Genomic DNA, 13,585 nt, shown 5'->3' with positions numbered 1-13,585 from the left:
ATTATTTCTCCTTACTCGCAGCGGAGACGAGGGGGAGCGAGGAGACGATGGTACCCCAGGAGAAGCTGGAGAGCCCTACAACGAGCCCCAAATTGACCTTAGAGGGTACAGAGGCGTCAAAGGCATACCCGGAGATATAGGTAGGAATTAAACATGTTTACCATGGATTCTGATAAAAAGGGTTCGACTTCTTTACGTTGCCAGAAATTCATTATTCACGAATGTGGAAGGACATTACTACCTTCTGTATCCCTTTCCAACCGGCTTCACACGAGAGTGAGTTTGTGTTTGAAGACAGAAAATAAATTTGTTTTTGTGAACGGAACCGGTGTCGATTGAACGTGCGGGAGCTGCTTATTTAGGGTACTTTCAAGCGCACATGTTTCAACCAGTAAGTCGCCCAGCCCTATGAGATCATAACTAAGAGCTTTAACAATGTGGCCCATCACAATTTTAAAATATTTTGCCGGTTGCAAAGGGGTATGCACAATCCTTTTAACAGCAGGGCCAATTTTCCTATTTTCCCATAGTGTTGGGGATAATAATAATACATAACGGGTAGTCAGAGGGAGGACTGACACACGTCTCCGTCTCGGCACACACTCTTCGTTTCAAATAGCAATCACAGAGAATTTTAAATATTGCTTCGGAGACATTGGGCTATGTCTAGCGTTCTGTGGTAACAGTTATCTATATATAGTACCTAGACTGCACTTGCTCTAAAAGAAACAGCAAACCATTACAGAAACAAATCCTTCCCCATGTAAAAAATAATATCTATCCTGATGTAAAGGGGCATGTATCTAAATGCATGAACGAGGCAACCGAGAATGAATGATAGTGAATACGCAATAAAAGCGTATGACTGCTGTATTTTCGATTTTTACCACATTAACTTGTATATCATAGTACGAATAATAAGTTACAAGGTCGGAAGGTAATGTGGTAAAGACCGTGTTATCGCGGGATTAGGTGACAATAATTAATAAAACTGTTTTAAAAAATATATAAACTAATGCTCTGTAAAGGATGTGGGTTTTTTTTTATATAATTGAAAGAAATAGTTATGCATTTAAGAATTATATTCAATAAAAAATAGCATCCTTAATTAAACTGTCTGCTAAAAATGGGCTTGCTTAAGTATGGAATGTGATCGCAGATCGCTGTGGTTGAAGACAGCAGGTGGCAGCTACTCATATGGGCTTGAAATACAGCAAATACGAGTATACGAAATACGAATATAATACGATACAATAATAATAATATACAAATACGAAAAAAACTTTTCACAAACATACGTTGATCCAAAACTACTTAAAAATTGAAACAACAGTCTTCTTTTGGCACCAATTTCCAGAAATCTCCAAATTCTTCTGAAGAAATTTGTAACTTTGAAAATATTTTTCCTGCAAAAAGGTTTTTCAGTGCAGAATGATTTTTCAGTTCAGTGAGTTCCAACTGGATATTGGCATAAAAACTAATTATTTCAGTCAAACTGATTGTGAAACGATTACAAAAAATTGTAAATTTTGTTTTGTACTTTCAAAGTCCTGGAATCTGCTTTCAAACGACTGTAATAAGCATCTAATTTTAGCATCATACTTAGTACAGTCTGGCAATATTGAGCTTCTCTTTCAAATCTTTGGGTATGGGAAAAAGGTCAATATTTTCGTTAGCTAAACATAGTCGGAAGTGAACAATCTTTGCCTTGTAATTTGAGATTTAAAATATTGAGATAATTGGTGATGTCAACAAGAACTGCAAGATCACTCAACCAGTACTTATTCTTAAGTAAATCACTTTCCAAATGTAACGCCCCTTTTTCTTCTAAAAATTACAACACCTGCTCTCTCAAGATGAAGAAATGTTTTAACATGTTGCCCCTCAAAAGTCATCGCATAGCGCAATACAGTTCTAACTCTCCAAATTCGCTGATTTCTTCTTCAAATAAAACTCTGAATTGACGTCTCTGAAGAGCTTTTGAACGTATGTAATTTATGCAGCGTACTACCGGCTCCATTATATCATCCAACTTTATGTCCTTTGCATACAACGCCTCCTGGTGGATGATGCAATGATACGAAAATATTTAACGATCCAAGTAATTTTCAAAGTTGGCGGGTATTTTGAAAAAGTTTCGCGGGCCCGCGGTAAAACAAACAATGCAGCTTGCGCGCGGTCACCAGTGTTGCCAACGAAGGCGATTTATCGCTATTTAGGCTACTCAGAACGAGAATCAGCGACGAAAAAATCTAACCTCTCGAACTTCCTTTTTAAACAAAAAATACACCGGTTTTTGATATAATATTTTTTGCGTCCGAAATGGAATCTTGTAGCCACCCCCCCCCCCCATGGAATTCGAAAAATTGTTGTGGGGAATCACATATTTTGGATTAGCATTTCAAACATTTTGTGGGGAGCACTCATCTTGTGGGGAATTATGTTTTATAGAAATTCTCTAACAACCCCCCCCCCCCCCCATGGAAATAGGAACTGTAAGTATTCAGTGGCCCGCCAGTGATTTTTAAATCGTCAATTTGGCCTAACTGTTAAAAAGGTTGGGCAGCCTTGGTCTAGACAAATCATTCGTGTGATACACCAGGCACCTTCCTTCATAGCATTCTTACATAAAACCTGTGTAACTTGTTTATTAATTATTTAAACGATTGCGTAGAAAAAAATCCTGATGGAAATATTGTGTTGGATGATTTCAGGACCTCGCGGAACTGATGGTCTGGCGGGAGTGACGGGAGAGGGGGGCCTAGCGGGCTTCAGGGGACAAAAAGGTCTCCCAGGTCTCACGATAGCTGGGCCAGTGGGACAGAAAGGTTTCGGTGGCATCACGGGAGATTTCGGGCCGAGGGGAGAGCTGGGTAAGCCAGGTATGCCCGGACGAACCGGCTTGCCTGCGATCCCGGCCATGAAGGGCGCCCGCGGAGACCCCGGTCTGCCTGTGCTGCAGGGAGAGTCGGGGCCCCGGGGGCCGAAGGGGCTCTACGGAGATGACGGAGATGCGGGGCCCGAGGGTATTCCAGGTAGACCAGGGTACATGGGAGAGAAAGGATCGACGGGTCCGAAGGGAGCCCCCGGTCTAGAAGGTCGAGAAGGAGCCATGGTTAGTGTTATTATGGTTATCTTGATATTAATTTAATGTATTTTAAAGTTTTTTATTCGAATCCTGATAATTACAATCAAAAGATATAACATATGCAAGTATTATAAATGTTTAAAAAATCTTCATATTTTAGGGAAGAAAGGGCGTGACTGGTGATATAATTTATGGACAGCCTGGAAATCCTGGTGCTTCTGGAAAATCTGGGAAACTTGGAGCAATCGGAGACCAGGGAATGCGAGGGCCTGATGGGCCCCAGGGTCTTACCGGTCTCACCGGCCTTAAAGGAGAAGTCGGATTTCAAGGAAAACGCGGAGTCACCGGAGAAATAGGAATCGACGGATATAGGGGATGGAATGGAACCAATGGAATGAACGGTATAGAAGGAGAAACTGGAGACACTGGAGAAGTAGGGGAGACAGGGGAATCCGGCGAATATGGTAAAGGAGGTCGCCCTGGTGAACTCGGAATCAAAGGAATAAAGGGGGATGTGGGGCCAGCGGGCAGAGAGGGCTTCCAAGGAAGACCCGGATTTAAAGGGTTGCGAGGACTGCCTGGATCGGAAGGCGTTAAAGGTCTTACTGGTGAATTCTCATTTAGTGGTCTTAAAGGAGATGTCGGTGATGAAGGACCATTAGGTCCGAAAGGACTTGACGGCCGGAGAGGGCGTCAAGGGGCCAAGGGAAAAATAGGTGTCGCCGGAATAGTCATCGAAGGAGCTCAGGGACCTAAAGGCGAAGAAGGGGATTCCGGCTACAACGCACTAGACAGCGTCGTCGGTGAAAAGGGACTGATCGGGGATTACGGCATTCGCGGAATAGACGGATTACCTGGAGATAAGGGAAAGAAGGGTTCAGTGGGTCGTCCAGGAAGACCAGGAAGAGATGGTACCAAGGGAGCTAAAGGGGCAGAAGGGGCGATTGGCCGACTAGGAGAAAAAGGTTTCGTTGGGATGGATGGAGATCCGGGAAGAATTGGAATCCCAGGATTGCCTGGAGATCGAGGACCTGTTGGATTCGTTGGACGAGAAGGAAGACAAGGAGAAAAGGGTTTTGTTGGTCTACCTGGAATCACCTACAATGAAATCGGCATCAAAGGAGACCAAGGAGATGAAGGAATGCCCGGTCTCAAAGGCAAACAGGGTATTAGAGGCGATTCTGGAGTTGAAGGCTATGTGGGTCCTACGGGTCAGGTGGGAGAAGTAGGATTCCAGGGCCTGCAAGGAGAGATCGGACTAGTTGGAGAAATTGGAATGGCAGGCGATATTGGACCGCCGGGTCCACCAGGGATGCCCGGTTTCGGGGCTGAAACTGGTGATACAGGTAGAGCCGGATTCGATGGAATCCCTGGAAGACCTGGAAGGGTCGGACAAAAGGGAGCTCCAGGTTCTGCTGGTAAAGATGGACCAGAAGGTATAAAAGGGTATCCCGGACTAACTTTCACAGGGGCCAAGGGTCAAACAGGAAATGACGGAAGACCAGGAAGACGAGGAAGACAGGGAGCCCAAGGAGAACCTGGTCTGGAAGGCAGGCCGGGAATAGAAGGATTTAAAGGAGAAAGAGGAATGATAGGAATTACCGGTGGTAGCATTTCTGGAATTGTTGGGGAACAAGGGCTTGAAGGATATGCCGGACGCGATGGGCGCAAGGGAGAAAGGGGAGTTGCAGGTTTACCTGGGACTCAGGGATATGTCGGACTGGTAGGATTGAAAGGAATACAAGGATCTGTTGGTTATAGGGGAGAATTTGGACTGGTTGGTTACAAAGGCATCAGAGGAGATATTGGTGACTCTATTAATCCTAATGACGTCTTACCGGGTATGCCTGGAGAAAATGGTTACCCAGGTATACCAGGATTTGATGGAGTAGTGGGTGCTCCAGGGCCTGTTGGATACGACGGTATTCCTGGAATGAAAGGAGTAGAAGGAATGGCTGGACGTCGGGGATTACCGGGACTCGCGGGTAGAAGGGGAGAATACGGACTACAAGGTGCTATAGGACTACAAGGAATTCAAGGGAGAAGAGGATCCACAGGACCTCCGGGCTATCCCGCGCCAGTTCCAGGAGCACCGAAAAGTCGAGGATTTTTCTTTACCAAGCATTCCCAAACTGAATTGGTACCCGATTGCCCCAAAAACACTATCAAAATGTGGGAAGGATTTTCTTTCCTGCACATCGTAGGAAACTCAAAGTCGCATGGGCAAGACCTAGGTAATTATTTACTCAAACATTTCAATGCAATACAAACTTATTATCTACTTCAATGTCTACCTTAAAAAAAGAGCTTTCTACTGTAATGGAACAATTTTTTCATTTGTCTCAGAGTTTTATAATTTCAAAAAATTTCTCAAATAAAAAATTTTGTGGGCGATTTAAATCCAATGATTCTTATTGAAAACAAAATAATTTATTTTTTTTAAATCTTTGAACATTATCACGCCAAGCTTTAGTGGCATTGAAACAGTTCAGGATTTAGCGGAACGACAATTTGGTGGCTTTGGACGGTTGAGTGGCTATAGGTTATTGTTCTGACCAGTTAAATAATGTAATGATTACAGGCGCTCCCGGCAGTTGTCTCAGGAAATTCTCAACTATGCCCTACATGTTCTGCAACCTCAATGAAGTTTGTGACTTTGCCCAGAGAAGTGATTACAGCTACTGGCTGTCCACCTTAGAACCCATGCCCATGACTATGACTCCAATTACCGCCAGGGAAGTCGGAAGATATATTTCAAGGTAACTTCTAACACAACAAATAATATCACAATGGAAGCTTTAAAATCTTCATTTTTATCTAAATATTGGAAAAATAACGATTGCCCACATAAGGTTAAACGTAGCGTACATTATAATCTAAGCCTTCACAGATGGAGTTAATTGAATTATTTTATGAAAATACACTTTTTGCAAGCTATGCTTTAAAATATTAAGACAAATTATGTGTTTGCGACCGTTCATACGCAATGTGAACACAAATAAATAGTTTTAGTATCGGTGATTCAATCCAATATTGTATTTTATGTATATATAATGTATATCTGCTGGTGGACGTGCGCTGCTCATCATATGCAGAAGTCAAAAGAGCCGCACAAGACAGGGAAGAATGGAAGAGGAGATTAGATGAAATTGCTGCAAACCAATCCCAGGATTGAAACCACAGAGAGAGATACATTACCCATCAAAACCTTCCATCGTTAATATTACACCATAACTACTAAATGACAATTTTTTTTAAATAACAAAAAATTTAGGTAAATTTCCCACTTTTCATTAGTGATTCCCACAATATGTAGCGAGAGAGATTGCCCACTTCAATAAAAATAGTAAGAAATTAATAGTATGTAAAAAAGTAATAATTAAAATAAAGATAATCGTAATATAAGAAATACAAGCTTCACAAAGCCTGATTTCACTTTTCATCAACGTGACTATATCTGCCGATATGGCAGTTTGTTAATTCACATTGAACTAACAGAGAGACATGTTAAGATTTCAGTGACATATTTACATCAACGTGACTATATCTGCCGATATGGCAGTTTTTCAATTCACATTGAACTAACAGAGAGACATGTTAAGATTTCGGTGACATATTTACATCGACGTGACTATATCTGCCGATATGGCAGTTTGTCAATTCACATTGAACTAACAGAGAGACATGTTAAGATTTCGGTGACATATTTACATATGTCAGTGAGAAAAGGACAATCAAAGTGGAGGAGGGTAATCATAGCAAATAATGTAATAATAAACATTAGACATAAGTCTAAGTGAAAGGAATAGATTAAATTCATAAATTAAGTTGTTAAGCGCCCTTGAGGTGATTTTCTCACGAAAATGGCGCTATACAAATAATCCAATCACTATTTGAATGACAACTAGAAACTAGATACAAAACGTAAAAAAAAACTACAGGCCGCCTCAGAACAGTAAACCCTAGGTATGAAAACAAACATTTATTTTGGCGTTGCTGGGGGGATTACAAAACATCGACATTTCTCTACTTTCTAAGTATAATGTACATGTATTATGTATATAAACCTTCTGGAAGAAATTCTCTAAATGATAGTAAAGACCCTATCAAAATCCGTTGCTTAGTTTAGAAGAACTAAGCGCACAAACAGACAGACGCGGATAGCGACTTTATTTTATACTATTTAGAGATACATTGTGTGCAAACTTTGCCATAAAAACTAATAAAAATAATACAAAATAGTTTAGTTTACCCTATCTTTTCCAGTGTATTTGAAAGTTGTACAACTTGCATATTTTGTTATTTATTTTAAGGTGCTCTGTATGTGAGGCTCCTACCCGAGTAATGGCAGTTCACAGCCAGAGTATGTCCGTTCCGCAGTGCCCCGGAGGGTGGGAGGAGCTGTGGGTGGGCTACAGCTTCTTGATGGTAAATATGTGCATCACATTTATTTAATATTACGCCAACGCTTCTGCTATATCTCTATTAACAAGACGCTAAGATAGTCCATGAGATTCAAGTGAAAAACTAAAAGGTGCAACAAGAGTCCAGAGCTTGCTCGATTATAATCAGTAAAAATTCTGTGTAGGTCAGAATTATTTTACAACCATGGTATTTTTTTCGTGCTTTCATCCACATTTTTGTGAAGGGGGAGGAGTTGGGGGAAGGGAGGTGGTTCTTAGGCTGATAAAAATACATATACATACTTGTAAAGTTGTAGGTAGGCCAAATAAGTTTAGGAAACACTGTTAAGCTGCATTAGATTGTCTTTAATACTTTTCGTGGCACTACGAGACCATGTAAATTAGTAATTTGGAGGAGGTATGCCTACCATAGCTTTAATGTGCTACATCGCGTCAGTAAAGATTGTTACGTGATAAGAGTAACTATCTGGCTGTCTTAAATGGTAATGACACAGGGCACATAACGCACGCTGGCTGAAAATAATAATCACAAAGACGTGGGAGACACTGACAGCGCAATTTTTGATTATTGTCAATTTCAGCATACTGACGCAGGAGCACAAGGAGCAGGTCAGTCCCTGATATCGCCAGGATCGTGTCTGGAGGACTTCAGGACACGGCCCTCCATAGAGTGCAACGGCATGGGCCGCTGCAACTTCTTCGCCAATGTGCTCTCCTACTGGCTGGCCACAATCGAGGACAACCAGATGTTCCGCAAGCCCTTGCAGCAGACCCTAAAGGCTGATCAGACATCCAGAGTCAGCAGGTTGGCATTATTTATTATTCATTTGTTTCTCTCGAGCTTCTATTCCAAACAGATGTTAATTGAAATCTGTGTTTACAGGTGTTCTGTGTGCATCCGCAAGCGGCCGGCTGAGAGGCCTCCCGCACCCTCTCCACCCAGCTTCGTCCTCCCAGAGGCCGGAGAGATCAGAAGGGTATCTCCCCAGCCCACCTCCAATTACAGGAACCTGAACCGCAGCGGTAGAAGACGATTGAGGCCCCAAAGACCAAAACCAACGCGGCCGAGCTACTTGGGTTAACATATTACATTTCTTGTCAGATTAAGGTATAATTTCCCAGCAGGGAAGGGCGATTAGCTCAACTAGATGACGCCTTCTTGATTAAATCCATCTTCTAGGTGACCTCACATCTTCTTGTAGGTGCCATCCTCTAGATGAAATCATTCAGGTGACATCTTCTAGATGAAATCTTTCAGGTGACATCTTGTAGGTGCCATATTCTAGATGAAATCTTTCAGGTGACATCTTGTAGGTGCCATATTCTAGATGAAATCTTTCAGGTGACATCATGTAGGTGTCATTTTCTAGATGAACTCTTTCTGATGACATGTTGTAGGTGCCATCTTCTGGATGAAATCTTTCAGGTGACATCTTCTAGATGAAATCTTTCAGGTGACATCTTGTAGGTGCCATCTTCTGGATGAAATCTTTCAGGTGACATCTTCTAGATGAAATCTTTCAGGTGACATCTTCTAGATGAAATCTTTCAGGTGACACCTTGTAGGTGCCATATTCTAGATGAAATCTTTCTGGTGACATCTTGTAGACCCCATCTTCTAGATGAAATCCTTCAGGTGACATCTTGTATGTGCGATTTTTTTTATGTGACATCTTGTATATGATTTTTAATAATATATTTTATGGCATTAATCAGATGTTAATCATAGGTCATCTAGTAGGAGTGCAATAAAAACCAAATCTACTATTTTATAACAGTATTCTTGCGATCAAATCAAGCAGAAACTGTAACTACCATATTCCATTTTGACAATAAAAACATTTGGAAATAATAATTATTATTTTTAAAAATAGCAATTAAAACTCAAGTTCTATTCGAAACCAGAAATGCTTTTATTTTTGTACCTCCGGCTTAAAAATACTTTAGAAAATGTTATTAGAATTAGATTTTAAATCTACTAATCTAAATACTTTGATTATTTAAAAATATAATATGATGAAGTCATTTGATTGAAAAACAATCCATTTATTGATATTACCATCAAAACAAAATATGTACAAAACATTATGCAACATGCTAAATTAAATGATGTATTACAAAATGAGTCACTAGTTAATATTATAATCTCCTTTGAAAATAAAATGTTGTACATAAATATCACTATTTTAGTTTCCGCTTACCAGAATTTAAATCATGTCCTTTTAAAAATATTGCTGTCCAAAAAAACTGCGGCATTTTACTTTTGAAAATTTCCATTACAATATAAGTCTCATTTCTTTGGTGCTTTCTTGCCTTATAGAATAAGATTGAAATAAAATAATAATAATAATTAAGAAGTCTCTATAAGATAAAAATTTAAGTGGTTTCCCTAAAATGCTTCAAACTCCTATAGACGTATTAAATTATGTAGTTACCAAAAATATATACTTCTTTCAATAATGTAAGAACACAAATATGTTGTGTATTTTTTTACTCAAAACCTCATTTTAAACAGTGTTTTACTTAAAATGTGATTTCATAAGTACCTATAAGTTTAATATATTTTCACCACTGCCATAGTGTAAAGATTGTTTAATATTGTTTTGCAAAACCCATGTGTTTAAAATTAACTGTACCAGTATCTATTTATGGATAAATAATAAAGATTTTAAAAACCATTTACCAGAGTTTACATTATTCTTCAGTTGTTATGGTTTTAAGTGCCGATAGCCCTAATGTTCTTGGATGCTATTTCATTTATGAAATTCAAAGATTAATAGCAAAGTGATTGCGTCGATCGACTGCAGAGACGTCGTCAGTCATTTTAACCAAACGTGCCAGCAAAAATAACGACGGTACAAACAACACACTGGGTCCACATACTCAACATATGCATTACTACGTTCCCAGGCTGACGTGCACACTTGTCCTACGCAAGCAACGCAAATTTGAATTGTAATATGGCGATGTTAAATGTATTTTACATTATAAATCACTTTGTAACACCCTAATGAATCTAATAGTTGTTTACTTTCCATTTTAAAAACAATCAATAAATGTCAGTAAACGCCGAATGCTAAAACTAACATAACCTTAAACATCAAATCGACTCATTGGAAGGCCTACCACCATTACCATTTTTCTTTCATACATGCAACGCGGATCTGGACAGCACAAATCGGCGTTGCGTGGGGAGCATAGGATTGCGTAGCATGTGACAAGTGCGCTTCTAAAGCATTAATTTTCATAGAAAGATGTACGGATTGTAAGTTGTCCAGATGTCAATGTCATGATGCGTTGCATAGGTACATTGCATAAGTGTGTCCTTACCTTTAATCCTTGGATAAAAAAACCCACACACAGGATGCAAAGGTAAATAGTTCACTGAAAAACCTTTAGTAAGTACAAGGTAAACACACATGTTACATTCCATATGTAATAAGTTATTGTAGAGATTGAGTTGGCATCTAAGGCACACCGCCTGGAGTCCTCACAGGATTTTGAACAGAAATCAGCGGAAAAATGTGACATTTCTCCTCTGGTGAATGTTATATCCAGATGGTGACCGGATAAATCATCAAAATGATAATTCATCACATCTTTAAAAAGTTATATAAAGTCATGGAAAGTGATGAAACAATAACTTTATTAACTGGGTTAAGTAGGTTAGGTTAGGTTAGGTAAGGTTAGGTAAGGTTAGGTTAGGTTAGGTAAGGTTAGGTTTAAATTTTTATTTTTTCATCATTTCTAATGATTTTATATCACCTTTTAAAGGTGTGTTGAATTGTCGATGTGTTGATTTATTGTGGAACCATCCAGATATATAAACCTACGAAATAGAAGTACCTACCTACCTAAGATTGAGGTCAACAGCTGAGTAAAACAAGAAAGGGGAGAGGCAGAGAGAGTGGTTTATTTATGGAGGTTAGCCCCATGCTTACATAATAAAGTGTTACGAGATCTTTCGAACCTGTGTGGGTTATTTTGAAAAAAATAATATACAAATACCTATACATATTATGTCCATCGCATTCTGGTGCTGAAACGTATACTCAGAGGATGATTTGTTTGCGGTTTCTTTTAATACGATATCCACAGAATTTGACATTTAAAATTATTCCATACAAATTACAATGACGTAATTTCGCAAACATTCAATACGAATATTCATGTTCAAGATGGCTATCGTTTATCACACAAAAAACTTTCGGCTGACATTTTTTCACATCTCCCTCTAATACCTTAATAATCGTAGATCGTAGATATCTCTATCTCACCGCGGTCATGTCCGAAAACACCTTAAAAATAAATTTTGTATCATACCAAGTATACGTCAGACAGTGACGTATACATGGGTGAGTGTTTACCTCCTTTGTTTCTATAGAAAAGAGAAAGAAAGGAGATTGTTTTGGGATAAAATTTAAAGTGACCCATGCTGGGACATGCAATAGCTTCTAATTTGGACGCTAGATGTCACTGGAATGAATCAAAAAAACGTATGAATCTGCACAAATAAAAACTAAATTAATAATCGGGTAGTTTGTTAAATCCATTTTTTATTTTAATACTATTGCAGCATATTTTTGGGAGGTTATTACCCAAATGACCTTCTAAGAAGAGCCGCCACTGCGTATGTTTAAAAAATCGTTTCTCTGAATATAACTAGCTATTCTGTGGAAACTACATATCGTCGGCTTAATTTGTAGACTGCGTAACTCCGTTTTTCTCAAAAATAAGATTTTAATGCCATTTGGTGTTAAAATTAGTCCCGCTTCGAATAGTTAAATTCGTAAAAAAATCCACTTTGTCTTTAAACACAAATTAGTAAAATGTCCATGGTGCCATTTTGCAGAATCAAATAAACTTCTTTACTCCGTTTTAAAATAGAATGCCTTAAATTACAAATGTTTATTGATCAAAAATAAATACAGAAAAATATGGTATGTTCTGAATATCAATAAAAAATAATAACTTATGTACTACGAGGTTTTTTGCAGCTTGTGTAAAATTTGACAAATGGTATTTACAAATTCTACAAATTAAGCCGACGATGTGGTAAATTATGTACAATTATTATAAATATTCTAGTGGATCCCCGCAATGCTTCGCTATTACTAATGTCTTTCTCGGGCGACTCCGACTTCTTCCACCATTGACTACTGAATACTAGAGGTGGCCGTTTCAGTTTCTTTTTCAAAAAACCGAAAGCGTTCCGGTTTCCCAAAATAAACGGTTACTAGAAACCGTTTAAACATAACGTTATACATTACATCATAAAAAATGAAAAAATTTCTGCATAAATGGATTTAACCGTGTCCAATCCATATCCAACTTATTCCATCGCCTTGCTCCGCAGTGGAAGGGATGGATTCATATGTTCGTCACCCCTGGAAACACTGACCCACATATTCCTATCCACCCCTCTACTCAGGACCTCCTAGGTGGAAAAAAAAAATTGGGGATGACTACTTGACTCCCAGAACTTCCTCTACTTCCTTTCCCAAAAAATACCCCCCCCCCCCACACAGCATCCCCAAGTATGAGTTCTTCCAGGCCTCCTGTGTGGAGAAAATGTTTTTAAAAAATGGGGCCCATTGGCCCCGGGGACTTTTGTGCGGTATTCATATTTATTAATTCACCTATTACTATTTCCGGCAGTGATATCATCCCAAAAACAACAGTCAAACTTCTCAGTGTCAATTTAGATTCAGACTTTTCGTTTAAAAGTCAAATAAATAGGACTGTAAGCACCGGTTTTTTTCACCTAAGACAACTCAAGTCTGTCCGAAGAAACCTTCCTTCAGAAGCAACAAAACTACTTATCAACTCTTACGTAGTCTCACGTCTCGATTACTGCAACGGCATTTATGCCAGCCTTCCAAAATATCAAATTGACAAACTTCAATCAGTGTTTAATGCAGCAGCACGGCTCATAACCGGGGTTTCAAAATATTCGCACATTTCAGAACACCTTCGTAACCTTCACTGGCTCAAGTGCCCTGAAAGAATCCAGTACAAACTGTGCTGGATGGTGTTTAAATCCATCAATGAAATGGCCCCACCCTACATCTCT

The 13,585-nt window shown here is 39.2% G+C and overlaps 1 protein-coding gene across 1 annotated transcript in view; it reads left to right on the top strand.

The window, feature by feature from the left end:
• vkg (Collagen alpha-1(IV) chain viking) overlaps positions 1-10,128 on the top strand; it is an 85,225-nt gene extending 75,097 nt beyond the window's left edge. The window contains exons 9-15 of the mRNA XM_089651293.1: positions 22-140; positions 2,715-3,115; positions 3,249-5,322; positions 5,670-5,847; positions 7,402-7,516; positions 8,094-8,317; positions 8,396-10,128. Of these exons, the coding sequence (XP_089507419.1) occupies positions 22-140; positions 2,715-3,115; positions 3,249-5,322; positions 5,670-5,847; positions 7,402-7,516; positions 8,094-8,317; positions 8,396-8,594 (3,310 nt within the window). The 3' untranslated portion in view covers positions 8,595-10,128. The remainder of the gene's footprint in view (positions 1-21; positions 141-2,714; positions 3,116-3,248; positions 5,323-5,669; positions 5,848-7,401; positions 7,517-8,093; positions 8,318-8,395) is intronic.
• The last annotated feature ends 3,457 nt before the right edge of the window (positions 10,129-13,585 follow it).

The sequence above is a fragment of the Hesperophylax consimilis genome, chromosome 4, assembly GCF_061612785.1.
Source record: "Hesperophylax consimilis isolate HC1 chromosome 4, BYU_Hcon_1.0, whole genome shotgun sequence".
Lineage (NCBI taxonomy): Eukaryota > Metazoa > Arthropoda > Insecta > Trichoptera > Limnephilidae > Hesperophylax > Hesperophylax consimilis.
This window is presented reverse-complemented; position numbering and strand designations above follow the sequence as displayed.